Source organism: Geotrypetes seraphini, chromosome 8 (assembly GCF_902459505.1).
Source record: "Geotrypetes seraphini chromosome 8, aGeoSer1.1, whole genome shotgun sequence".
NCBI classification, from domain to species: Eukaryota; Metazoa; Chordata; class Amphibia; order Gymnophiona; family Dermophiidae; genus Geotrypetes; species Geotrypetes seraphini.
In genome coordinates this window covers 123,962,494-123,988,994 of record NC_047091.1, presented here as the reverse complement: position 1 = coordinate 123,988,994, position 26,501 = coordinate 123,962,494, and the positions used below count along the sequence as shown (strand labels likewise).

The window sequence follows — 26,501 nt, the reverse complement described above, 5'->3', positions numbered from 1 at the left end:
GCGGTGGAGCCTCCTCCTCAGCTTCTGATGGCTGGGACGGATTACATGGCAGATGCCTTATATTACCTTTTGAAAGTGCTGGCCAAAGTGTCAGCGTATTCAATTTCGGCCCATCAAATTCTCTGGATCAGGCAGTGGGCTGGTGATTTCACTTCCAAGGCAATTTTAGCGAGGCTTCCTTTTAAGGGGCAGTTATTATGTGGCAAAGGCCTGGATGACCTCATGGATGTGGTAATGGACCATCGCCCGAAGACCCTGCCTGATAGTAGATCAAGATCTTCCAGGGTTTCTGGGTGTTCTAATTTTTGTGGCTGCAGACAGTATTCTCATTCCAAGTCTCAGAGATTTTCCCAGCACTCCCAAGGTTGGTACGCTGGCTACAGGCATTTCAAACCTTCCACCGCCCATCCTGCACACCCTGCCAGAAAGATACAATGATGCCAGGATGCCGGATGCCCCTCTGCGAATAGAGGATCGGCATTCGGAATTTCTGTCTGCCTGGATTTGCATTACAGCAGACCAGTGGGTCTTGGACATTATTTGATCAGGCTACAAGCTGGAATTTGCCCAGTCTCTGTCAGATTGATTCATGGATTCTCCGTCCGGACGTCCAGACATGGTGCTCAGAGTCCAGGCTACTGTTCAGCGCTTACGGGATAGTCAAGCTATAAAGCCAGTGCCATGTGACCTCTCAGGCTCAGGCAGATACTCTGTATACTTTATCGTGCCAAAGAAAGGCTCAGAAGATTGGAGGCCTATTCTAGATCTGCAACACATGAATGTGGCTTTAAAGATTCCCTGCTTTTGAATGGACACCATGTGGTTGGTCATTGCAGCAGTGGCTCCGGGGGGAGCTCCTGGCCTCCCTAGATCTTACAGAGACATACTTACACATTCCCATATTTCTGGGCCACCACAAGTTTCTGTGGTTTCATGTTCTGGGACAGCATTACCAGTTCTCGGCCCTGCCCTTTGGGCTGGCGACAGTGCCTCAGACCTTCACTAAGGTGATGTTGGTAGTGGCAGCTTACCTGAGGAAGATGGGGTTGCCGGTTCACCCTTATCTAGACGACTGGTTGATCAGGGCTCCCTCTTTGGCCGAGGGACAACACACAGTAGAGCAGGTGCTCCAGGTGCTGGAAGACCTGGGCTGGATTGCCAACTTCAGGAAGAGCATTCTGATGCCCATACATTCTCTGGAATACCTGGGAGTCCTCGCCAATACGGCTGCAGACCGTCTCTACCTGTCCGTGGCTCGCAGACAAAAGCTGTGTGTCCAGATTTTTGCTCTTATGGAGAAGTCTGCTCCTTCAGCGTGGGATTATATTTAAGTTCTGGGATCTATGGTGGCCACACTGGATGTAGTCCCTTTGGTGAGAGCACATATACACCCTCTTCAACATGCCTTACTCTCTAGCTGGGCACCCCACCAAGATGTCTTTCTGATGGTGCCTGCCATGGACTTGGCGGCCCAAGAGAGCATGGCCTGGTGGCTTCTCCTGCAATCGCTCTGCAAGAGCATAATGCTCCACATTGCCTCCTGAATTGTGGTAATGGTGGATGCCAGCCTTCGGGGCTGGGGAGCTCATTGCAATCATTGTCCTGCACAGAGGTGTTGGACTCCAACACACAGAAAATGGTCAATCAACCGGCTAGAGCTCCGGGCCATTCGTATGGCCCTGATGAGATTGCAGAAGACCCTGGAGGGCCAAGCAGTCAGAGTCTTCTCTGACAATGCGATGGCAGTAGCCTATGTCATTTGTCGGTTATAGCACACCAGCTCTGGTACAATTTACCAATTTACTTACGCAATGAATCCTCTTTAGAAAAACTTAAACGTTCTTTAAAAAGTTTCCTGTATAAGGATGCAACTGGTCTATGGCAGAGTGAAAAATCCAGAGTGGAGTCCTTCTGCAGCATGCGAATATGGGGAAATAATCCTATTGTCTAGAATATCTTACCTATCTACTGGAAAAGAGCTTACCAGGGTAAGTACATTATTATCTTTTTTTTTTTTTTTTAGCATTCTGAGTTTAGTATAAAATTAGGCAGAAAAAGAATGGGGAAAAAATTATTTTTACTGAGAGAATGGGGACATAAAGAACAGACTCTAGTGGGAGTTATGGGAACTAAAACTGGAAAAAGTCAAGCATGAATGGGATAGACACAAAAGAGCTCTTTAAGGCAGGAAATGATGACCAGAGACTGAGTAATGTACAACAACCAGGCAGAAATGAGTAAACTAAATGGGCCAAGTAATCAGCATACATCTTTGTACATCTATTTTTCATACAGAGGAAGTTGTGCTATATATTCCAGAGTAGACTACAGTGAGAATGAAAAGAATACCTTTGTGGTTAGGGTAATGGCTATAAAGAAGGAACATTATATTACAGTATCTCTCTTCTCTTCCCGCAGCTAAAGTATGGTGACACAACTACCTCAGGAGTCCTCTTTGCCACATACTCTGCTTTGATTGGTGAGAGTCAGGCTGGTGGACAGCACAGGACCAGAATTAAGCAGATTTTGGACTGGTGTGGGAATAACTTTGATGGAGTTGTATCCTTTTGAAAGAAACCTTTTTTTCCCCCTTTTTCCCTGCTAGATTACTTTAATGACTGTTTCTATGGGACCATCATTGCCTTTACCGTCCCACACCACCTACACAATATATTGCTAAAACTATATATCAAAAGATAGTCAAAATGAACTTATCTTTAGTTCCAAGGAGGTCAGTTGATCATACGATTCTTAAGGCAGCCACAGTGTTAAAATAATGCTAACAAAGTGCACATAATTGTGTGAGTGAAGAGCCATTGACATCTGTGCTGGGACAGGTGGAAGATTTTTTTTTTTTAGAAATGAAAATTAAGGCGAAGTCAAGATAGTGGCAGGAACTTTGACATGTTAGAGTGTGAGCTCTTGAATTCCTGTGCTTTATGGCTCCCAAAGGGTACAGTAGATCTTAGAGTTCCCCATCTGCCACTTCAATACAGCTGGCCTCTCAGAAGATCTTGTGATTTGCTAAGCCACTTCCTCAAACAATTTCAAGTCAGCCCTCCACTACAGTATTTGTCAGTGGAGAGGTGGCATTGCTTGGAGGGGGAAGGAATCTCCAACGTGATAGCTCATTCTTCTCTTGTGAGCTTTGAGGGCTTTAGAAAATGGGATTTTGATGCAGAAGGGCACCATCTTTTATGTCAATTCTGTTTTATTGATGGAAGATATCATAGCAATACAGACAAGAACACTACAGACTCCTCAACAAACTCAATCCAAAGTGAGTAGAACCAGCTTTTTAAAGTTCCACTAATGTAGTGTTACAGATTTACAGTAAAAACAATCACAATCTCCCCCAAGTAAACAAAATTATGCAATACTCCTATCTTCCCCCCTTTTATACAACGTAATAGGAAATGATTAAGATATGACAAGTTCCAAATTACAAATTCAGTTCATTCAGGACCAGACTTCTGGCTGTATGCGTCAGTGACTGAAGATAAGATTACCACACCAATAAGAAGAGTCTTTTGCATTTAGGGGATAGAAGAACCTCTCTAGCTTCCAAAAGCAGCAAGCGATGAAGCTGGTTCTGCCAATGCCAGAATCCAGATGGGGAGTCCTGCAACCAAGATTGCATTATATATTTATGGGCTACAATACAAGCCTTCTGGAAAAATAAAATGTCCCCCCTGCCCAAAAACACCACAGCAAGCAGTCTTATAAACAAAACCCCTATTGGAGAGCTTGACTCAAGAGCCTACCCATAAACTGTAGTATTTGGTCCCAAAAAGACTTAATTTGTGTACATTACCTTAGAGCATGAGAAAAAGAATTGGACTCCTGTCCGCATTTCCTACATAAGCATGAGTCCATCAAACTCGAGTGATATGCTTGTACCTAAGTGAAGTAGGCTCTAGAAATTATTCTATAATTACATTCTTGCCAAAGGGAGCCTATTACAAGTTTCGTTAGACACTTTATAGCCTGACTAATATCGGATTCCTGCACAAGCGCTTCCAGTTCTCCACTCCATTTATGCACCAACCTGTCATATGATGAAGGAGAGAGTGTGGCGCAATGATTAAAGCTACAGCCTTAGCACCCTGAGGTTGTGGGTTCAAGCACACACTGTTCTTTGTGACCCTGGGCAAGTCATTTAATCTCCCCATTGCCCCAGGTACATTAGATAGATTATGAGCCCGCCAGGACAGACAGGGAAAAATGCTTGAGTACCTGAATAAATTTGTGTAAACCGTTCTGAGCTTCCCTGGGAGAACGGTATAGAAAATTGATTAAATAAATAAATAGCTGGTAAGATTTCCCAAAACATCCTATGTAAGTGAAATTCAGACATAGGTATCCCCGCTTAATCCTCAAAGAGAGTTTGCAGTTGTTTAGTGACCCCCCCAAAGGGAGTCCTGTAGTGTGTAGAGTAACTACATAGTTTATCAATGGGAGATAACCATAAGGATACCCAGGTCCCAAAGTTATAACATTAGTAAGATTCGGAAAAGACAGAAGCGAGCCATCCTCACCGAGAACCTGAGCCAGTGTGTGTATACTTTGTGCTTTCCAACTACAAAAGACTGTAGAGGTCAGACCTGGTAGGAAATCAAAATTTCCTTGTATCGGTAAGAGATCTGTGGCATTAGGATTATAGTTTAATGTCCTCATAAGATGACACCAGGCAGCTTTCAGTAGGCTCAACAAGGAATTACAATGGGCCAATGAAGATAGTTTGCATTGAGGCGCATGTAGTAAATAACTTAGAGGAGGAGAAAAGAGCAATTTGTTCATAATGTAAAGGGGTAGAACTATTATCCTCAAGTACCCAATCTCTTACGTGCTTTATTTGGTTTGTCTCCAAGTTACTTAGTAGAGTCATTTTGTATTGCCTAGTCAACACATCCGCGAAGTTCTCACAGCCTCTTTACTTTTCAATCACTATAAAAAATTCCACCAACGCCTTCTTTCCTATGAGGCAGCTCTCTGGGATAGAGATTTTAAGTCCCTATTACTGAGTTCTGTATCATACTACCACTTTAGGAAGCAATTGAAGACGCATCTATTCCCTAATTAATGATTATTAACATTTCTAAAATTATCTTTTTTGTTAATTTTGTAAACCGCATAGAACTTACCAGTTATGTGGTATAGAAATTGATTATTATGTTAAGTGATGTAAATGCGCATAAGTCATCTCTTTCATTTGAAAGGAAGCTCTGGAATGAGAGGGCATAGGATGAAGTTAAGAAGTGATAGCCTCAGGAGTAATCTAAAGAAATACTTTTTTACAGAAAGGGTGGTAGATGCGTGGAACAGTCTCCCAGAAAAAGTGGAGATAGAGACTGTCTGAGTTCAAGAAAGCCTGGGATAGGCATGTGGGATCTCTTAGAGGAAGAGATAATGGTTACTGTGGATGGGCAGACTGGATGAGCCATTTAGCCTTTATCTGCCATCATCAGGTTTCTATGTTTCTATATAGACATATATCTGGTAGACCCAAGCCCCCTCTGTTCCTAGGTTCCACCAATCTATCAAATCGAAGCTTTGGCTTCTTACCTGCTCAGCAATATGTGGAAATCATTATTTGCAAACATTGCTAATCCTGACATGATAACCACAAGGGAATCAATTGAAATATATATAACCTTTCTGGGAATAGCATCAAACTAAAAAGTGAGATGTGCCCACCGGCCAACTGTTGTTTATTTTGGCTAAGAAGTGCAGGAATATTCACTTGATATAATTGGCAAGGATTTGAGGGTAGATTAATACCAAGATATTTAAAATTTCCACCATTCAATGTAAGAGAAAATCATGACCCCATTGCTGTTGCAAGCTATCATTAGTAGCCAAAGCTTCTGACTTATCCATATCCATAAAATTATATTAAGCTTAAAACCAGAGAAATGCCTATGTTCAGCAAAGCTGTCAAGCTCAATGTGGGCAAGGACAATTTAGGTACAGTAATATGAACCAACAGGTCATCTGCAAAAACAATAATTTTTAAAGTTTGATCTCCTATATTAACACCAATAATTTCTGGATTAGCAAGGATTTCCCTAATGAGAGGGTCTAAAGTGAGAACAAAAAGTAAGAGTAACAAGGGGCATCCCTGTCTTGTACCTCTTCATCAAATTGGAAAAAAAATTCAGATTGTAGCCAGCACTGAAGCCCTCGACTGGGACTCTGGAGTGTGTCCAGTGGCCACAGACCATATTGCACCGGCGTGTGACTCAAATCAGAGTCACCCTGCAGGATTTTAAGGAACTAAATCAAAAATCACCAACACAGTTGTAGAATGGCAATAACGGAAATTTACTGTTCAAAATCAAGTCAGAATGGCTCAAAGAATCAAAATGGCTCAAAGTTCAATGAAGCAAATAAATGTTCAAAACAAAATGGCCAGAGGAAAACTCTAGCAACCTTCAGGATTTCTCTCTCAGTGCAACAGATCTCCCTGTGGTAACTCTCTCACAGGGCTGCTTATACAAGAGTTTCTTTTCCCCAAATCTGCTCCACAGCAGAGCTCAGGTAAGCACAGTCCACAGAATTCAAAATCAGTTCCTGAAGAATATGCCTTTTACTCCAGCATCTCTTAGCACAAACACAAAAGTAAAGCCTCCAGCCTAAAATGTAGCAGGGCTGTGCAAAGAGGAGTGTCACAAGTTTGCCTTTCAAAAGCACAAAAAACAGCTTTCAAACTCCCACCCAGATGGAAGCCAACTTCTTCCCCACACACTCTTAGCTTTACAAACAAATGCACAGTCCAGAAAGTCCTTGAAAATGACTGGGAGCAGGAAAAGAACCCAGCCAAAAATGGTTTAAAAAACCCCTCAGCTAGAGCTGATTGTCTCTCCAACATCCATCGGTTCTGAAGCTCCATACAACTCCTCAACAAGCAGTTCCACTTGTAACTCCATGGGAGTCTCCTCATCAGTTACTTGTAATTCTGGAGGGGTTCCAGCTTCATCCACCTCCATGGGCACATAGGCATTACCCTTGCTTGAGCCAGGCAGGCCCTCGTTAGGAAGAGCCCTCAGCTTCCTCCCTATCCTGCTTAACAGCTTGTTGAGTACTGCTGGCTTTTCAAGGGGAAGGACAAGCCCTGTTCTGCCTGAGTCAGCAGGTAGCTGCTCCTCTCTTTGGCTCCCCCAGTGGTGACCTGGATAATGGTACCTCTGCTTGCTCTCAGGTCTGGCTTCTCTCTGGCTCCCCTGATGGACACTAGGGAAACCACAGAGACCAAGGCAGGCCTGGAACCTGACTGGTCACAAGATTAAGTACCATTAACACCCATCCTAGCTGGCTTCTCAGCTTTGTTAGTGAACTGAAGGTCCCGCGAGCTGACGTTGGGTGGAAAAATACTTGTGCATGTGTGGTACAGGCAGTCTCTCGAGATTTTTAAAATGACAGTACACTTTTGCACTGTCTGTTCCGGGCTCTGTGGATAACGTCACCCACATATAAGAATATTTGCCTTCTGCTCTCGGATAACATCTTCTACAGGTGAGTAACTATGTTATATGTGCAATGATCTTGGCTTTACTGAACTGAAGGATGCTTCTCTGTGTTTTAAAACTGAAAGGGCTCACAGGTCACTGGGCACCAAGAGAGATGGGAAACCAAGAGATGTAGTGGTCTTTTTGCATGAGTATACTGCAAAAGAAGCAATGCTGAAAGTGGCCACCAGATTGAAATGTATGAGGACCTGTCTATTACTACTGTGTGATAGAGGGAGTTCCAAGAGATCACCATAAGGCTATGAGGCAAATATATCCAATATCTCAGGGATGTATGCATACTTGAAGAGGTGGTAAAAGACTTGCAGAAGGTAGGATTGATAGTCACGCTCTCTGGTAAAGGAGGCAGATGAATGTGAAGACAATTTGACAAAACCATGGTATCTTTTCAACAGCACCCAATGAAACGAGCACCCTGAGGGAGCTAAACAGTGGACTGATGAATACAACTGTCATTAAGACTGGATAGAGGTTAGAGGTTTTTAGACTTGAGGAACATAAAATATTTTAACCGAATAGAAAGAATGTTTGATGAGTAAATGAACTGATGAGTAGGAAACCAGAGAATAGAATGTGGAAAAGGGTAATAATGATGCATGTTTGATAAGTTTAGCAGGGGAGTCCCCAAGTAGGGACTGTGGGCAACTGCGCTACATATTAACTGGAGAGATGGACTGAAGGAAAGTGGGACAAAGAAAAGGAGTAGATTAACCTAATGTGTATTTGGTGTCTGAAATAAGTGTGGCCACACTGAATGCATAAAACAGAGAGGATCTGCTTTATACAGGAGTCCTACCTGGTAACTAAAGATGAATGTTTAATAAAAGATCTGGGCTTAACCCAATAATGCTTTTCCTCAAATAAAAAGGAATGTAAGAAGTATGTAATGGGGATCTTACTTTCTAAGGACCTGATATGCCAGATCCAAGAAGTCCAAAGGGACATGAAAGACCAATTCATTTTTGTGAAGGGGAAAATTAATGAACAGTCACACAACTCTGGCTAATATATATATGCCCATTAGCAGTCAAGGGCTTTTCTATGAGCTTATAATGGTTGCAAGGCTTTCAGGAGAGTCAGTTAGTAGTGGGAGATAAACTTTAATTTGACACTAAACCCTAAACAGTGCAGTGGGGGATCAAAGAAGACATAGGAATAAATTACATTCCTTCCTTAAAACATTCAACTTAGTGAATGTTTAGTGAGAAATGCCCCCAGGAAAACAGGGCTACACATTCTATTATAGTGTCCATGACTCTTAGTCAAAAACTGATTTAAGATGTTGAATCTCATGCTTTTATGAAAGTGCAGAATAGAATGAATCACATGAGACAAATGAAAAATTGTCTTTAAGGAAACCCAAAATGAGTGATGGAATTTAATGCATATAGGGAAAATAATGGCAGGTTCAGTATTAAAAGTTACCACCCCATAAAAGGATATTGGAGTCATTTGTGGGCAGTATATTAAAATCCTCATCTCAGCATATAGAAGCAATCAAAAAAGCAAACAGGATGCAATGGGTTATCCTGTTTAATTTGCTTTCTCTTCTGAACACCATTATGTCTCTGTACAGATGTTTGTTGTGACCATACTTTGAGTATTGTTTGGAGTCCCCATTTCTAAAGCAGAAGTAGAAAAGTTAAAGAGAAGAGAAACCAGAATGATGAAAGGAACTGAATGTCATCTTTATGAAAAAGATTGAACATTTTGGGACTCGTTAGCTTGGAGAAGAGAAGGCTGAAGGATAAAAGTTTATAAAATCAGGAGTGGAGTGGGACAGATGAAGAGAAAATTGTAATTTACCCTTTCAAATAGTATTAAGATGAGGGTCAGATGTAAAAAATAAGAAAAAGTGTTTTGTTCGGTCAAGCTGTGTAATTTGTTGACAGAAGATATGATCGAGGTTTGGAAATGTTTCTGGAAGAGAAGCCCCTAAATAATTATTAGGTGGTCTTAGGGAAATCCGTTGCTTATAGCAGGGAGCAATCAGTATGAAACAAGCTGGAAGACTGGGCATCAAAATGGCAGATGATGTTTAATGTGAACAAGTGCAAAGTGATGCATGTGGGAAAGAGAATCTGAACTATAGGTATGTGATGTGATGGGTTCTATGTTAGGAGTTACTGCCCAGGAAAAGGATCAAGGTGTCATTGTTGAGGATACGTTGAAACCCTGAGCTCGGTGTGCAGCAGTGGCTAAGAAAGCAAATAGAATGCTAGGAATTATCAGGAAAGAAATGGAAAACAAAGATGAAAATGTTATAATGTCCTTGTATCGCTCTATGGCAGGGCTGCCCAAGTCTGGTCCTTGAGATCTACTGGCAGGCCAGGTTTTCAGGATATCCACAATGAATATGCATGAGAGAGATTTGCATACCAAGAAGGCAGTGCAGGTAAATCTTTCTCATGCATATTCATTGTGTATATCCTGAAAACCTGGCCTGCCAATAGATCTCAAAGACCGGACTTGGGCAGCCCTGCTCTATGGTATGGCCACAACTTGAATATTGTGTGCAGTTCTGGTTGCCGTATCTCAAAAAAGTTATAGCAGAATTAGAAAAGGTACGGAGAAGGGTGACGAAAATGATGAAAGATTTGGGACGACTTCCCTATGAGGAAAGGCTAAAGTGGATAGGGCTCTTCAGCCTGGAGAAGAGATGGCTCAGGGGTGATATGAAAGAGGTCTATAAAATACTGAGTGGAATGAAAAGGGTAGATGTGAATCACTTGTTCACTCTTTCCAAAAATATTAGGACTAGGGGACATGCGATGAAGCTACTAAGTAGTAGATTTAAAACAAACTGGAGAAAATATTTCTTCACACTACTGTAATTAAACTCTAGAATTCGTTGCCAGAGAATGTAGTGAAATCAGTTAGTTTAGCAGGATTTAAAAGAGGCTTGGATAATTTCCTAAAAGAGAAGTCCATAGGCCATTATTGAGATGGCTTGTGGAAATCTACTGCTTATTCCTAGCATAAGTAGCATAAAATCTATTTTACTACTTGGGATTTAGCTTGGTACTTGGGACCTGAGTTGGCCACTGTTGGAAACAGGATACTGGACTTGATGGACCTTCGGTTTGTCCTAGTATGGCAATTCTTATGTTCTTATGTTTTTAAACTTTCTTTTTTGGGATCCAGTGTAGATTGCACTTTTCCTGCTTGGCCTGATTTTACTTTGCATTTCTTCTTTCTCTAACTCACTGACTGCCATCATCTCCTCTGTATGTTACTATGGATGTTGCTTTCCTTTCCCTCCTTTCTCTGCCTGATATTGTAACTTAATATTAACACAAGAGTTGATGCTCTCTTGCAGGCTGTGCATATTTTTTCATCCAACTACACGTTTTCCTCCTTACCTCTTTCATTCTTTAGATTGTGTTTGATGAATGTCACAAAGCTAAAAATGCCAGTTCTACAAAAATGGGGAAAGCAGTGCTGGATCTGCAGAACAAGCTGCCTCTTGCCAGGGTGGTATATGCCAGTGCAACAGGTAATGGGACACTTCCACAGTCACTTAGAGAAAAATTCACCTCTCAGAATCTCATGAGTTGACTTACTCCCTCTTATAATACTAGTTGATAATTATTGGTTTGATTAAGGGTTATTGGGGGCTTTTAGATCTGTCAGCGTGACACGTGGTTCTCTTCTCCTTCATCAGGTGCATCTGAGCCAAAGAATATGATCTACATGAGTCGGCTGGGAATCTGGGGAAGTGGTACTCCTTTCCGGACGTTTGATGAGTTCCTACATGCTATTGAAAAGAGGTAGATCTGGAATATCCTTATTCCAAACCAAGGCAAAATGGGCTGAATCTGGACCTTGCTGTCTGAAATTTACTGCAATTTCATCTATTCTGAAATTTAAGTCTTTGGTTCTTAAGCAACTGCATAGTATCCAGAATGCTGCAATAAGTTTTTTGTGTTGGTCCCTCTTATATCAGAATCATTGCCTCCCTATGTCTTTTTGAATGCATTTCAAAGTACTCCTTCTTACACATTAAGCTTTTTATACTAGTATCCTATTTTATCTGTCCTTGTTTTTGATACCCTGTACACCTTTTCATGCATTACAGTTCTAGCACAAAGGCCTCTTAGTTGTTCCATCAATCCAAGCTAGACATCAACTTTTTCTCAGCCTTTCTGTAAGAATTATTTTCTGTAAGAATTCTTATATAAACTTCAAAGCAATTAAAAGACACATTTTTAAGATGGCTTTTGGTGCTGTGGGGCAGATTAGATAGGTGATTATACTTTCTTCATACAGGAATCATCTTGCAGTGTTCAGTTATTTTCTTTCCTTTCGCTTTGCTATAATTGGAGTCTTTTTCTTCTTCTTCCCCTTATTTGATGTATATTTGTAGACTGCTTTTATTCTCTTGGGAAAGGTGGTACAGGAAGTGAGTTAATAAACATAACCCTGCTGGAAGTCTTCAATGACAGAGTATTCACTAAGTTTCCAAGTTTATTAAGAATTTGTTATACTACCTTATAGGTAGATGTACAATAAAATCAAAGGGTTTATCTCTAAAATTGTACTAGGGCAAAGCACTCCCCATCCACAAGTACATACTTACTCCTACGTTGATACCATCCTATGCTCAGACACACTCACCCTTCACACCCAGACACAGGCTCATCCATTCGCACTGGCACTTACCCCCTCCTGTCATGCAAACAGAGACATGTATGCTCACATTCACACTCATCCCTCTTAGTGCTCAGACAGATACTCACACTCTCCCCCTCCCCCACCAAAACCTAAACATAGACATTTAGTCATGCACATAATATAACACTGAGAGACTGACAAGTATAGTCACCATCGTAATTTAGCACCCAGACCCAGATATGTGCTATCAAACTTATTCTCTGGTGCAGTTTTCCCCCACCAGTGTGCCATCAGACATGATCAGATATGCCTGCTCAGATCAGACCAGCATTTAAGCTTTGCTCTTAGCATGTCATAGCAGCAAGAGGTACCAGCAGCAGCTTTCCAACATGCTAGAGCTCTTTTCTGGATACATTGCAGTCACATATTCCTTGCTACCCCAGCTGCAGCATGAGTCTCAGACTGGAGGACTTGAGGGACAGCATACAGAGTGGGACAGCTGAGCCCACGGTGCACCAGCCACAACATTACCTCCAGCCACAGCCAGGTTAGCAACAGCCACAACATTACCTCCAGCCACAGCTGATAGAGAAACTGAGGAATTAGTGTAGAGGAAGGAGTCCCATTTGTTGTGAGAAACTGAATCTAGAGAAGCAGCAGGAGTTTGCAGGTAGCAAGGAACTGAGGGAGCAGGAACACAAAGTGATGAGCTGGGGTAATATGTCCTGGTTAAAAAACAATTACAAATGGGGAGAATTAAGCAGAGTGCAGGGAAAGCCTTCAAGTCAACCTCTCACTGAATGACAGCAGGGCTAAAATGTGACTGAGCCCCAAAGAAATGTTGCTGAAAAACTTGCTGAAGTTGTGGATAAACCACCAAGGCAAACATGTACTTTTCTCCTCCAGTACCAGAGGAGCAATGGAGACAGCTGGGGAGATTCACAGGTAACAACTGGAAGAACAAAAGTAGCAAAAAGCATCTGCACACTGTATATATGCATGTCTGACTTTCTACAAACATACCCCTCTATGTATTCACAGTCGCTTAAAGTTGGTAGTTTGAGGGAGCTGCTGGATCCTCCTGCCCTGTCACAAACACATCAGTTAATTTCTAAAGCCTCTGGAAAGCTACTCCATTGCTGCAAGTCCATATGGGTCTCTGTCCTCTTTCTCCATTTTGTTTAAAATTTTGAAAGAGACTAGTGGTGCTTTCAATGCATCCCTGGCTTTTCTTTTGGCTATATCAACACTTTCCATGTCTGCTTGAAAAGATTGAGAAATTCTTGTCTAGCACCCAGATATAGACACATAGAGCAACACTCAGTCCCCCCCATCCCAGCACACAGACATGTTTACTCGCAACTTGGACCCCAGCACCCAAACACAGACATGTGCACTAGCAGCTATGTATTCACTCACCCTAGCACAGACATGTGCTTGTTTACTTACTTTCACTACCCCTGTGCATGTTGTTTTGTTCAGATATATGCATGTATTACATATACTTATCTATTTCTGTGCTTGAGAAAATTTTACCTCTTGTGTTCTCTTCCTAGGGGTGTTGGTGCAATGGAGATCGTAGCAATGGATATGAAAGTGAGCGGGATGTACATTGCTCGGCAGCTCAGTTTCACAGGAGTCACTTTCCATATAGAGGAGATATCTTTGGATGAGCAGTACAAGCTGGTCTATAATAAGGCAGCACAACTGGTGAGGATAGGCATAGGACCAAGGGGACGTTGGAAGACCTCCTAAATGAATGCAGGATATTCTTAGTGGGTCTTTTTTTATCAATCATATTCTCACTGTTGCTTGGAGACTTTACAGATATGAAAAGGCCAAAGAAGGTACCAGGGAATCTATCAAAACTGTTATTGTGCAAGACCATATTTGTGTCTTCTGCATATGAAAGAGAACTCCAGCATTATACCTTTAGGCCACCCTGCATACACATAGCAACTATCAGCCTAAGCCTTCCTAAGTCCAGTCTTACTTCTCTGTGAAATGAATTTGAATAAGCTTCTGGCATAGAACAAGTGATGGGCAGGATTTTAATGACATTCTAATAAGTGATTCTATTTTTTTTTTAATGTTTTATTTTCATTTTCAACCATAAGTACAATAACAACAATACAAAAAGCAGCTAATCTCCCCTCAAACCAAAGCAAGAGGGTAGGCTAAAGTCAAAACTTCTTTGATATAAGTAAATACAAAACACAAAATATTACAAAGCCCTACCAAAAGAACAAAGAAATAATTCATTCTAATAAGTGATTCTATTTTGTATAGAATTGCACCATTTCTCTGTCACTCTTCTCCCCTCAAGATTTTATAGACGAAAGTCTGGGTACAGAATGCCTTGCAAGACAGTAGCTTTGTATACAGGAGGAGTGTATTATTGTTACTTTATTACTCTCCAGGTACTTTAGTTAGATTGTGAACCTTCGGGACAGTAAGGTAATTTCTAAGTACCTTACTTACTTATAATTTTAATGTATATTTTCTGTAAACCGCTTAGAACCTAACGGGTTAGCGGTATATAAGAAATAAATTACATTACATTACATTACACACAGAGAGTCAGTGTTCTGGAGCTCTGTAACTGCCAGTTTATCATTTAATGATAAGGTATGACTTCTTTGCACTCTAGGATACTGCTGAGTGCTTGTGACTTAAGTAGCTCAGACTGTCTCTTCTTTCCTGCTGGTGGCATAGTCTAGACCAGAGGTGTCAAATGTCGGTCCTCGAGGGCCGCAATCCAGTCGGGTTTTCAGGATTTCCCCAATGAATATGCATGAGATCTATTAGCATACAATGAAGCAGTGCATGCAAATAGATCTCATACATATTCATTGGAGAAATCCTGAAAACCCGACTGGATTGAGGGCCCTCAAGGACCGACATTTGACACCCTTGGTCTAGACAGTGATTTGTACAGTCTAATGTCATGGACAGAAGAAGAAAAAGATAAATCTCTATCGAGAAAATGGGCTTATGAAGGGGAGCTTTTACACAGGCACATCACAGAAAAAAGCGAAGTGTAGATAGCAGGGGAATGCATCCACACTTTTTGGTGAAGTCCCTGAACTGAGCCTGTCTAGCAAAACTCTTTTTTTTTTTCTACTGGGCATGTGCAGCACCTTGCCTCTGGAGCTCCACTCTCATAGCCTGTCAATATGTCTCTAGCTCATTAAGTAAGCTGATTTGAGGGGATGGAGGGCAGGCAAGTGTGGCTGTATTCCCCTGCTGTCTACAGAGAACATCTGTTACAGGTAAGCAACTTCGCTTTCTCTGAAGTTCTACAAAGCAGGGTTCTACAGCAGGGTAATGCAGCCCCACTTGCTGGTGAGTCACTAGCTTGAACAAGAAAAATGGGAGGAGGCAAATCAATTTAATTTTTTAAAAAAAATTGGAAACAAATTGCAAAGAAAAGATTATCCAAATTGAAATGTCTTGTGCTGAACTTTGGTCTAACCAATAATGTTTAGTAAACGTATGAACTAATGACCAAGTTGCTGCTTTGCAGATATCTTGTATGGGAACTGTTCTCATGTTTGCAACTGATGAAGCTGTCGCTCATACTTGATATGCTCCAATGTGACCCAAAGGAGACATGGAAGCTTTCTTACAAGAAAAAGAGATGCAATTAGCAATCCAGGAGGATATAGTTTGTTTAGAAATCACTTGTTCCTGAGTAACTGTATCGAAGGAAACAAATAGTTTATTGGTGATCCAGAAAGAAGCAGTCCTGTCTAGGTAGTAAAGTACTGCTCTTTTTCAATCCAATGTATGAAGAATTTGCTCTGTTGGAGAACCATGTGGAGGAGGAAAGAATGATGGCAAAGAAATGGACTAATTGATGTGCATGTCCGTAACTACTTTTGGACAAAACTGTGGATGAGGGCCCTAGATGACCTGTGCTTGGAATTCGCTAACTTTTCTAGCTGATGTAAGGGCCACTAAAAAGCTGTTTTCCATGTTAAGAACTGTAGTGGAACAGATCCCAAGGGTTCAAAGGAATCCTTCATCAACTGGTCCAAAACAATGTTGAGATCCAGGCTGAGGGTACAGTACGAAATGGAGGTCGGAAGTTGTTAAGACCTCGCAAAAAAAGAAACCCAAAAAACGAGAAACTAGAGGATTTTGTGAGAGTGGTTTTCCATCCAAAAAATGGTGGTAGGCTCATATAGCTGAAAGGTGAAAGCGTACAGAGTTGGTCTTAAGATCTGAATTTAATAAGTATAGTAAGTTAGTTAAGATGTGATCAACAGGGAAGCAGAATAGGTCTTGATCTTGTGAGCAAAAACGTTATCATTTCAACTGATAAGATTTTCTTGTAGCTGACTTCCTTGCTGCAAGAAGTATTGTTTTTACCGATGAAGAGACTGGGCCATCAGCAAGGATTGACCGTTCAATATCCATGCTGTGAGATTGAGGCTGCAAAGATTGGGATTCAACAGGTGACTGTTCTGTTGGAAAAGAAGAGATGGATGATCCCCTAATAGAATTTGGGAAGTATCTAGAAGGTCCAGGAGAATGGGATACCAGCTCTATCTGGGCCTACGAGGCGCTTTGAGAATCAGTTGAGCTTGGTCTCTGATTGTCTTCTGAAGAACTTTGGAGAATCGTGACATCTGCGGGAACACATAGAACAGATTGGAAGCCAATGAATTGAGAAAGCATCGCTTGCGACTGCATAAGGGGCAGGTCGGAGGGAGCAATAATGGGCACCTTGAGCATTGTTTGCGGAAGCAAATAGATCCATCACTGGAGTGCCCAATTGTTGAAAAATGCATTGTAGTTTCTGGATTTAAGGTCTACTCATGAGAATTGAGCTTTCAGCTGAGGGAATCTTCAATAATATTCACTTTCCTCTGGAATGAATACTGCTTGCATTTCCATGGAGAGGGAAAGAGCAAAAGTCCTTAGATGATGGGCCTCTCTGCAAAAAAGAGGTAAGGACCCTGAACCCCCTTATTTGTTTAGATAGAACTTGGTTGTCCGTTTGAATAAAAAGCCGTGTGTTGCGAACCTACTGGTTGAATGCTTAAAGCACATAATAAATTGCTTGATGTGAAAATGGAGTTCTCTGACCCTATGTCTGGAGGTGGTTGAGATGCACCCCCCAGCCCTTGTTTAAGGCATCTGTGGTAATGGTGAGAAAAGGAGGTGGAGACAAGAACAACCCTCCTTGTTTGAGGACTGGAGAGTGAAACCTCCAAGACAGGGAAGCCTTGATTATGGCTAAGAGAGGAACTAAGGTGGCTAGAGATTGGGTGCGCTGATTCCAATTTAGCTAGAGATGTCATTGCAGAGGATGCATGTGTAGTCTGGTATGTGGCACTAGAGGGAGGGATGCCGCCATGTGATCTAAGAGACGCAACACCTCACATGCTGGGAAAGCAGAAGGCTGATTCATCCGATATGCCAGAGTAATGACTGCTTGATGACGCTCTTCTAGTAGATAGACCCTTGCAGAGACCGTGTCAAGTTGTGCGCCAATATATGTGAGATAACTTACTGGCTGGAGGTTTGATTCATCAAAAATTGATGAGAAAAAAACATTGCTTGGAGAGAGTGTACTGCGGCTTGAATGATAATCAACAACTGCTCCTTGGAGTGTACTACTAGGAACCAGTCATCCAGGTAAGAAAATATCATGACACGTCTCTCCTGAGGTCAGCTGCTTTCACTGCTAAACCTGTTGTGAATACATGCGGAGCTGATGATAGGCTGAAAAGCAGAACTTTTTCTGGTGTGAGAAAAAATTGTTTAAGGGACGGAGGTCGAGGGTAGGTCGAAGACCTTGTATCTTCTTGGGGATGAGAAAGAACCTGGAATAGAATCCTTGAAACTGTTACTGTTTGGGAACTTTCTTAATCACGTTCTGTAGTAATAGTGAGATTTCCTCTGTCAGTTAGAGAATGTGATAATGCAGGATTTTGAATGGTGAGGGAAGATAAGAGGGGGGATGTTGAGAAGGATATTGAGGGAGTAGCCCTAAGCAATGTTGATTAGGATCTAGTTGTCCGTGGTGATTCCCTGCAATACTGAGAAAAAATGGGTTAGCTGGTTGTTGCTTACGGTCCCGTGAGCGTTATTTTTGAGGTAATGAAAAAGATTGAGATTTCAAAGGAGGAGCTGTAACATAAGGAGCAAAATGCCTCTGAAGGAGGAATTGTTGGTGGTATGATGTATGATATGCGAAAACAGGGGAAGACCTGCAAAAGGGTTGAACCTGATCCTGAGGATGTACTGATAGCCCTTGCATGGCTATAGAATCCTCTTTGACCTAAGAGATCGTAGCTTTTACCTTTTCACTAAAATGACTATCTCTCAAACCTGGAGCGTCTGCTAATCCATCATGAAGATGTTCTAAGATAAGTGGACTCTTGTAATGCCAGGTACAGATTTTGAACTTTTGAAGTCGAGGCGGTATCCTATTGCTGTAAAATGGAATGTTGATAAAGTAAAATCTGCAAATGATGTTAAGATTTTTGATGTGAATATGGCTCCTTGATAAATTTTTATGTCCCATCGAATCCAGGTCCTGGAATCCTTCACTAGAGGTGAATTGAATTGGGTCTTTGAGGATTTATGAATGGCCAACTCAGAGACCATGGAGTGATAGGCAGCTGTTGAAGATCATGTCCAAATGCCTTTCCCACTCTATTTCAATGCAAGACATCTCGAAGAAGTGGACAGGTATTGGGGCTTTTGCCAATTAGCCAATTGTAGATCTTGAAGGATTTGATGTACTGGAAGTGTAATAAATTCTTTCAAAGAAGATTGGTAAGATCTGAGGATTGCCTGAAAATCCTTCCCATCTTCTGGCGTGACAGCCTGAGAGAGGCGTAGGAGGTTGTAAAGCTTTTAGAGAAAATGTAGGATAAGAATATTCCTCCATCTGGTCTGTTGTAATGAAAGCTATGCTTGAGAAGAAGGGTCCGTGTCTAAAGAAGAATCATACCAAACATGTGTAGGAGATGTTTGCTGCTGGGAAGGAGGGCAGGTGTTGGTCTAACAGAAGATCAGGACCTAGCCTATCTGAGACCTGAAAAAGAAGGGGAAGGAAGAGTTTGCCACAGAAATGCAAAACTGCCCTTCATAATCTTTTTTTTTTTTTTTTGTTTCATACAGAGAGAAACAAGGAAGAATCTGAAACAGTACCCTTAGGAGGCTGATGAGTTGCTATTGACATTAACTGTAGCAAAATAGCCTATTTATTAGATATCTTGGAAAAAGAAAGAGAAAAAAAATTTAAGCCTTATGGTCAGACTCTCTAACTGAGGACAGAGGATGCTTAGAGTCTATGGAAGTGATAGAATAATTCAAAATTGTACCTGGAGTATCCGGTATGGCACTGCGAGGCAGTAGCAATGCCCGCAGGAGACCTCCCTGCTTCATCTTTGTGCCTTGAAATAGCCTTGGGCTGATTTTGCTGGGCCTATGCTGCCTTCGTCAAAACCAGAAGGGAAGGTGTCCTGCTTGCTTCCCCTACTGTCTGCTTTTTCTTACTGCAAGCCACGGTCGCCATTTTTATTTTCTCTAATGGCAGCAGCTACAGCGATGCGCTTCTCTCCCCTGACGGTATCTTGCATGGGTCCTGAGGGAGAGGAGCAAGCAGCAAGGAATGCAGCTTTGAAGATCTTCCTGCACCATTGGCGTGAAGCGCCGATGTGAAGCCGCTATTTATTGAACAAAAAATGTCTTTGCGGTCTTAACGACCACCAGATTACAGCTGTCGAAAATGGTTGCCGGTAAAACAGAAAAAGCTGGTGTTCGAGGTTGAGTTGCTTCTTTTTTTAAAAAAATTTTCCGCCGAAGTGAGGAAGACATGCCTTTCCCCAGCGGAACTGTTCATGGGCCCTGAGGAGGAGGATGAGAAGTTATGGACGTGAGTGTTCTCGACGAGCTTCCAGCGCCATTGGCACAAAGCAATGCCGGAATAGAGCCAAAGTCCATTCACAGTCCTTAAAACCGCCGGATTAAAGAAAAATAGTTGCTGCGATTGATCACTCACCAATAGTGGTTGTCTGGACATCGATTTGAATTACCTGCTTTAGTTAAATTCCTTTTTTTTTTTTAGTAGAATGTTGGCAGCGCCCTTATTTTATTTTTATATATATATATATATATATATATTTTTTTTTTTTTTTAAGTTTGGATTTTTTTTTTTGTCAGGAGGCAAGGCAGAAGGGAAGAGCTACGACCTGCTTCCATTGGAAAGGGAAAAAAACTGACAGGCTAAGAGGCAATGTGGCTTGTGGCTGCACATGCCCAGTAGAAATCTACTGTAGCTAGGGGAGAGTTCTGCTGGACATGCTCAGTTCAGGGACTTTACCAAAAAGTGGGACTGCATTACCCTACTTATCTTCAGAGAATAGTGCTGGTGCTGACTTTTGCCAATGGTGTTTGAGCAGATGTCCTAGTTCACCCTACCCTAGACTCGGTACTTATTGCTTGCACTTGTCCTGTGCAGTGATCTGATATATACTCATGTCTGTATTCTCACTTACAGTGGGCAGAGGCACTGACAGTATTCCAGCAGGCAGCAGACTGGATAGGTCTGGAGTCCCGTAAGTCCTTATGGAGTCAGTTTTGGTCTGCTCACCAGCGCTTCTTCAAGTATCTCTGCATTGCTGCCAAAGTCCGGCGTCTGGTGGAGCTTGCCAAACAGGAACTGACCAAGAACAAGGTGAGAGGTGGTGGATAGAAGTTCACTAAAAGCAGAAGCTTGCAACATAGTGGGAAGCTGTGAAGTATAGTATGTCCTAAGAATGGCATCAGCTTTGTGAACAAGTGCTCAAGCTAATATGCCAGATGCTTCAGAGCCACTGGCAGCCTTATAGCATGCTGACACTGGATCTCAGTTAGGGAGGTTATAACTATGACCCTTACTAAAGTCTCTCTGGGGTAATGTATGCTGGCTCCTGTGACTATGTGTGCATGATGCTCTCTTTTGGATTCAGTGATGAATTATTTTGCCTCTGTTATCTTCTCAGTGTATTGTCATTGGGCTGCAGTCCACAGGAGAGGCTCGCACTCGGGAGGTCTTGGATGAGAATGATGGGCACCTGAACTGCTTTGTTTCTGCTGCAGAGTAAGTAGGAGGAAGGGTCGTGGTACTTGGTGGTCAAGTCTACAGCATGCACAAATGGAGGGTTCTCTCATCAATGCAGGATTGCTGGATATGATCAGCATATTCATCCTATATAGCAAAGCAGGAAATGAGCAATTTGCACCTCCAAAATGGGAACAAGGGACTATGGCCTCTTTATTACCCAATCTGTCACTATCTATACAGGCTAATTCCACTAGGTTCCCAGCCTTTCATTCAGCATCTTTAATATAGTTCCACCTGGTTTGACCTAATTGTATTTGAAATATTTTGTTCCTGCTTTGCATTTCATAAGTTCCTTCTTTGGTACTTTCCTTTCAGCTTGTAGAATCCTCACCACTGCACAAAGACAAATGTTTCCCTATGTCCACTGCGCTGCACATATACATAATGAATACCACTATCTGCTCATAGAGTATAGCCTTTTCCTGTCTCTGTACAACTGTGTGCATGCACACACGGTTCACGGCTTCTCTGTGTTTAGTACCTGCACCAATGCTTTACTTATAGGTTACAGCAGTGATTCCCAACCCTGTCCTAGAGGAACACCAGGCCAATCGGGTTTTCAGGCTAGCCCTAATGAATATGCATGAGAGAGATTTGCATATGATGGAAGTGATAGGCATGCAAATTTGCTTCATGCATATTCATTAGGGCTAGCCTGAAAACCCAATTGGCCTGGTGTTCCTCCAGGACAGGGTTGGGAACCACTGGGTTACAGTACATACAATTGTGCATGCAAACACAGATCACATCTTTTCTCTGTCTATATGTGAAAGTGCGTGGAGCTTTGTGCTTCCCCATATACATTACCCTATACATTCACACACACAAATCAACACTTCCTTGTAGACATACTGCTGTAAATCAACACACAGATCTCCTTGCTTCTCTGTCTATATGTGAATGTGCACACACATTAACAGTTCAGCACTCCCTGTATATTTTTTTTTAAGAAAAACTTCCTGGTATCTCACAGTTGTAAGAAATGTTTTGCATCTTTCTTTCAGAGGTGTCTTTCTGTCACTAATACAGAAGCACTTTCCTTGCACCAGACGAAGGAGAGAGAGAGGAATGGGTGTTAAACGAAAACGTAAGCACTTGTTCTACATATATACTCTGTGTTTCTTCCTCCATCTCTTTTTTTGCTGCTTTCCTCCACCGCGCTGTTCTCCCCAAATCCTTCCTGTCTACTTCTTTTCCTTCCCATACACTTCCTCCTCCTGTCTGCCTCTTTGTTCTCTCCACCCATAGATTTCTTGCTTTCTTCCCCAACTTCCCTCATCTTCATCTTTTGCATGTCTTCCTCTTCCCCAATTTTCTTGTTTGCCTTTATTCCTTCCCTTTATCCTTTCCCCTCTCTCCCCTTCTTGCTGCCACTTTCCTCCTCCTATTCACTTTCTCTTCACTCCTGTTTTTCTTCCTTCCTTCTACCCACTCTCTCCCCCTTCTGTCTGTCTCCCCTCCTTTATCCACCTCCTCCCCTTCTTCTCAGAACCTGAATTCTCTATATTGTGTGTTTTTTCTCTCCTTGGTATGCTAATTCTGTACTATATTGTCTACTTTGGCCTAATGGAAAGAAAAGATGGTTGAATATGTTAACAATTCACCTCAATAATCACAGCTCTAAATAATATATAATATATAATAAATATTATTGTGAAAAACTCAGACCCTGAACCTGTGAACTGGTGATAACACCAACACCAATAACATATTTGGGAATATGTTAACAGACATTCAAATGTTTCAAATGTATAAACAATTCACATGAAGAAAATAATAAAGAAATTTTGGAATGAGGAGGCTTGGTAGGAAGCTCAATGGGGATAGCCTTGGACGTCTATGACAAGTAGATATCAGACCTTAGGCAGAAGGAAGAGCATCTCCCCCTCCTCATGTACTGACCATTTATGTCTTCCTCTCCTATCACAGATTGTACTTCTCCCCTTATCATTATGTTTCTGTATGTCATTAACATCTTTTGGTCTTAACGTCATCCCCTTGTTTTTAATAGTCATCATATTGTACATTGCTCAGACAGTTTTTTAAGCGGTATATCAAATTTTAAATAAAACTTGAAACTTAACATGAGCAAATATTTAGAATGGGTAGTAGTTCAATGTAATACATGAAATGTAATGCAATACAGCAGCCTCCCAGTGGAGCTGCTTAGGGCAAAAAGAGTGAAAGAATTCAGGAAAGCTGTAAGACATGATAGGCAGAGTTCGCTGGGGCCTGTGGCATTGTAAGAGGAAGGAAGTTGGGGATATTGGATTGAGCCTTATCCACTTTTACATACTGGCTTTTGTTCTAATTTTTTCTCCAGAGACGAGCAAGATTTTTGGTTTTTCTCCAGAGACGAGCAAGATTTTTGATCTAATCTATAAATGCATACTGCCATTCTTTGAAGAGGTGATAGAGGGAGACATACATCCTGCTGTGATGAAAAGTGCCCCCGCTGATAAGGTGTCCTAACCCAAAGGATTTAAATATGTCCTGCCACACCCCACCCACCCTGCCCTACTCCCGCCCCTTTTTAGCCTCCCTAAGCATCTAAGTCACTGACCTTCTATGAGTACATAGAATTATTTCTGGCAGGATTTTGTTACAATACTGAAAATCAGAGGCTCAAGACAGGAGTAGCTTTAAAGTTTCTGAGATGTGACTTCCAGACCTGTGATCTATATCCTATGTAATGTTGCTTTTATCTCGTTTAGAGAAATATCACTCAGAGGTATCTGTACTGACAGTATACCACTGACCTCTCAGCTATCCTGAATACCATATTCAGATCCCAATGCACATGTTTTGTAAGTGAAGTGACATAAAAACTTTTAAGTGTGCTCTTGGAAGTCTAAGAGAATGCCTTTTGCACACTCTCACATGCAAATTAATATGATCTCTCTCATTCTTGAAGTGCAGGCACTCAGATGGCACATGTTTGTTCTTTCCAAAGTGAATTGATGTCAAAGACCATGAAAGAATGGGAGATGAAAGCTTCACCACTCCTCTTACTGTAACTGTGTACACTTGACTGTCTTCTTTCATCCACAAGTCTAGCCTCCTCCCACTGACTGCACACAGTCTCCATACATGACTTCACCCTAGTTGAGCAGGAAACAACAGCTGTGCTTTTGTGGTTGAGAATTCTGTCTGTTGTTTGCAGTCTTAAGGGTGCTTTGAGGCATTATTGGATCTCTCATGTTATTTCTGTCTTCTTGGCAGGCCGACATAGAGTGCGCTGTACTAAGGTCCCCAAGGGAAGCTTGGAATATGCAGGAGTAATCAGAATCAGTGAGGATAGCAGCAGCGACTCAGAATTGGGCCTCGACAGTGATTTCAACTCCTCCCCAGAGTCCAGCATTGACAATGATGATGTCATCTTTGTGGATCACACTATCAATGGCTTTGCATTTGAAGACCGAGGTAACCTGAGAATGGAGAGAGGATGGGAGAGGGAAGGGAAGATAGGGTACAGGAGAGAGAGAAGATAGTGGAAAGAAAGGAGCAATGATGAAAGAGGATAGAGGTTAAGGAAAGGAATATATGAGGAAGAGAGAAGAAAGAGAGGCAGTGGAGGGTCTTATTGTTTCCCTCAGTTGTGGAATGTGAAGGAAAGGTGTGATAAATTGTTTCTGGGCAGTTAATTAGAAGCTGCATATGCCAAAGACCCATACAGTGGAGCTTGCTGGCTTTCTATCCTTAGGCAGTGGCTTCTGGAAAACTCTACTTGTGTTTGCATCCTACAGGGACTTTGCATTCTCAGGGGCTACAGAAGGATCTTCATTCCACTCCAGGCATGCTAGAGCATGTGGAGAAGATGAAACTGGACTTGATGATGAAGGTGAAGACTCTGGGGAAGGAGCTACCACTCAATACCCTGGATGAGCTCATTGATCAGTTTGGTGGGCCAGACCATGTAGCAGAGGTGAGTTCTTTCTATCAAAAGGCACAGGGTGTGTGCCTGTTTGTGACTCTGTAGAAAGGGAAAGAGTCTGGATACTGCCATTTTAGCATGGAAGCACATCATAGTGGTTGTTCTCTGTGCATACTTGCAGATGACGGGCAGAAAAGGACGTGTGGTGCGCCGGGCAGATGGTACCATTACATTTGAGTCTCGAGCAGAGCAGTGCCTCTCTATTGACAATGTGAACCTGAAGGAAAAAGAACGTTTTATGAATGGAGACAAGGTAAATCTGAATCTTCAGTGGAGTAATGCCGACTGCAGCAAGGATGGGAAAGAAGGGTAACACTAGGACAGCATTCACCATAGACTCTGTCCTAACTGACTTTTTCTTCCTATGACACCCATTACACTGTATTTTGCTTGCACTGTATCTCTGATATTCATGTAGCCTTGTGCCTTAGAGACTGATTGTACTCTGATCTTCTGATGTTTTCTCTTGTTTCTCTCAGCTTGTAGCAATAATCTCAGAGGCCTCCAGTTCTGGCATCTCTCTCCAAGCAGATCGGCGAGTTCAAAACCAGCGTCGGCGAGTTCACATGACATTAGAGTTACCCTGGAGTGCAGACAGGGCCATTCAGCAATTTGGTGAGTATAAGCTCTCAAATAATTCTCTTCCTAGGAAGAAAGATATTATTTAGCATTCCTACTCCTCTTGTTCCTTAATTCATAAGGTTATAGACTCCAATGAAGTATTCCTGATGAAACTCAGTTCATACTCTTCCAAGTCTTTGGAGCACTGCATTTTCATTCCTGGTGATACTTGGTCCATATTCATCTGGATTTCTGGAACATTGCATTTCCTTGACATGTGTCCTTTCATCCTTCTTATCTATACTTTTTCCTCCGTATTCATGGGTTTATTACTTGAGACTTCGATTGTTTGCGGTTTTTTTTGCCTCCCAAACAAAATTAAATTTTAAAGGCTGCCTCTGATCCATCCCTGCCTCTCTCCTGCGTCCCGGACCTCTCCAGACCTTACCTGGTAGCCTAGTGGTAACGCGGGACAGGAGCGATCTTCCTATGCTCCTGCTCCGTGCAGAGCCGTTAACAAAAGTGGCTGCCGTGATTTCCCGTTGTAGTCTCGTGAGATCACGGGAATTCATGGCAGCCATTTTTGTTGATGGCTGTGCACGGGGCAGGAGCATAGGAAGATCGCTCCTGCCCCGCTTCACCGCTAGACCACCAGGGTAAGATCGGGGAGGTGCAGAAGGGAGGCGGGGTTAGGTCAGAGTCAGCCCTAAAAGTTATTCACTTTTTTCAGTATTTG

The 26,501-nt window shown here is 42.1% G+C and overlaps 1 protein-coding gene across 3 annotated transcripts in view; it reads left to right on the top strand.

The window, feature by feature from the left end:
• Window positions 1–26,501, top strand: part of SBNO2 (strawberry notch homolog 2) — a 209,644-nt gene that overhangs the window by 154,846 nt on the left and 28,297 nt on the right. For 2 of the 3 annotated variants that reach the window (XM_033956720.1, XM_033956722.1), the window contains 12 exons: window positions 2,419–2,559; window positions 10,908–11,025; window positions 11,194–11,299; window positions 13,050–13,088; window positions 13,700–13,853; window positions 20,665–20,841; window positions 21,149–21,246; window positions 22,275–22,357; window positions 24,493–24,693; window positions 25,017–25,195; window positions 25,326–25,457; window positions 25,684–25,819. In XM_033956720.1, coding sequence (XP_033812611.1) covers window positions 2,419–2,559; window positions 10,908–11,025; window positions 11,194–11,299; window positions 13,050–13,088; window positions 13,700–13,853; window positions 20,665–20,841; window positions 21,149–21,246; window positions 22,275–22,357; window positions 24,493–24,693; window positions 25,017–25,195; window positions 25,326–25,457; window positions 25,684–25,819 — 1,564 coding nt within the window. The remainder of the gene's footprint in view (window positions 1–2,418; window positions 2,560–10,907; window positions 11,026–11,193; window positions 11,300–13,049; window positions 13,089–13,699; window positions 13,854–20,664; window positions 20,842–21,148; window positions 21,247–22,274; window positions 22,358–24,492; window positions 24,694–25,016; window positions 25,196–25,325; window positions 25,458–25,683; window positions 25,820–26,501) is intronic. The other variant, XM_033956721.1, reaches the window with a different exon arrangement.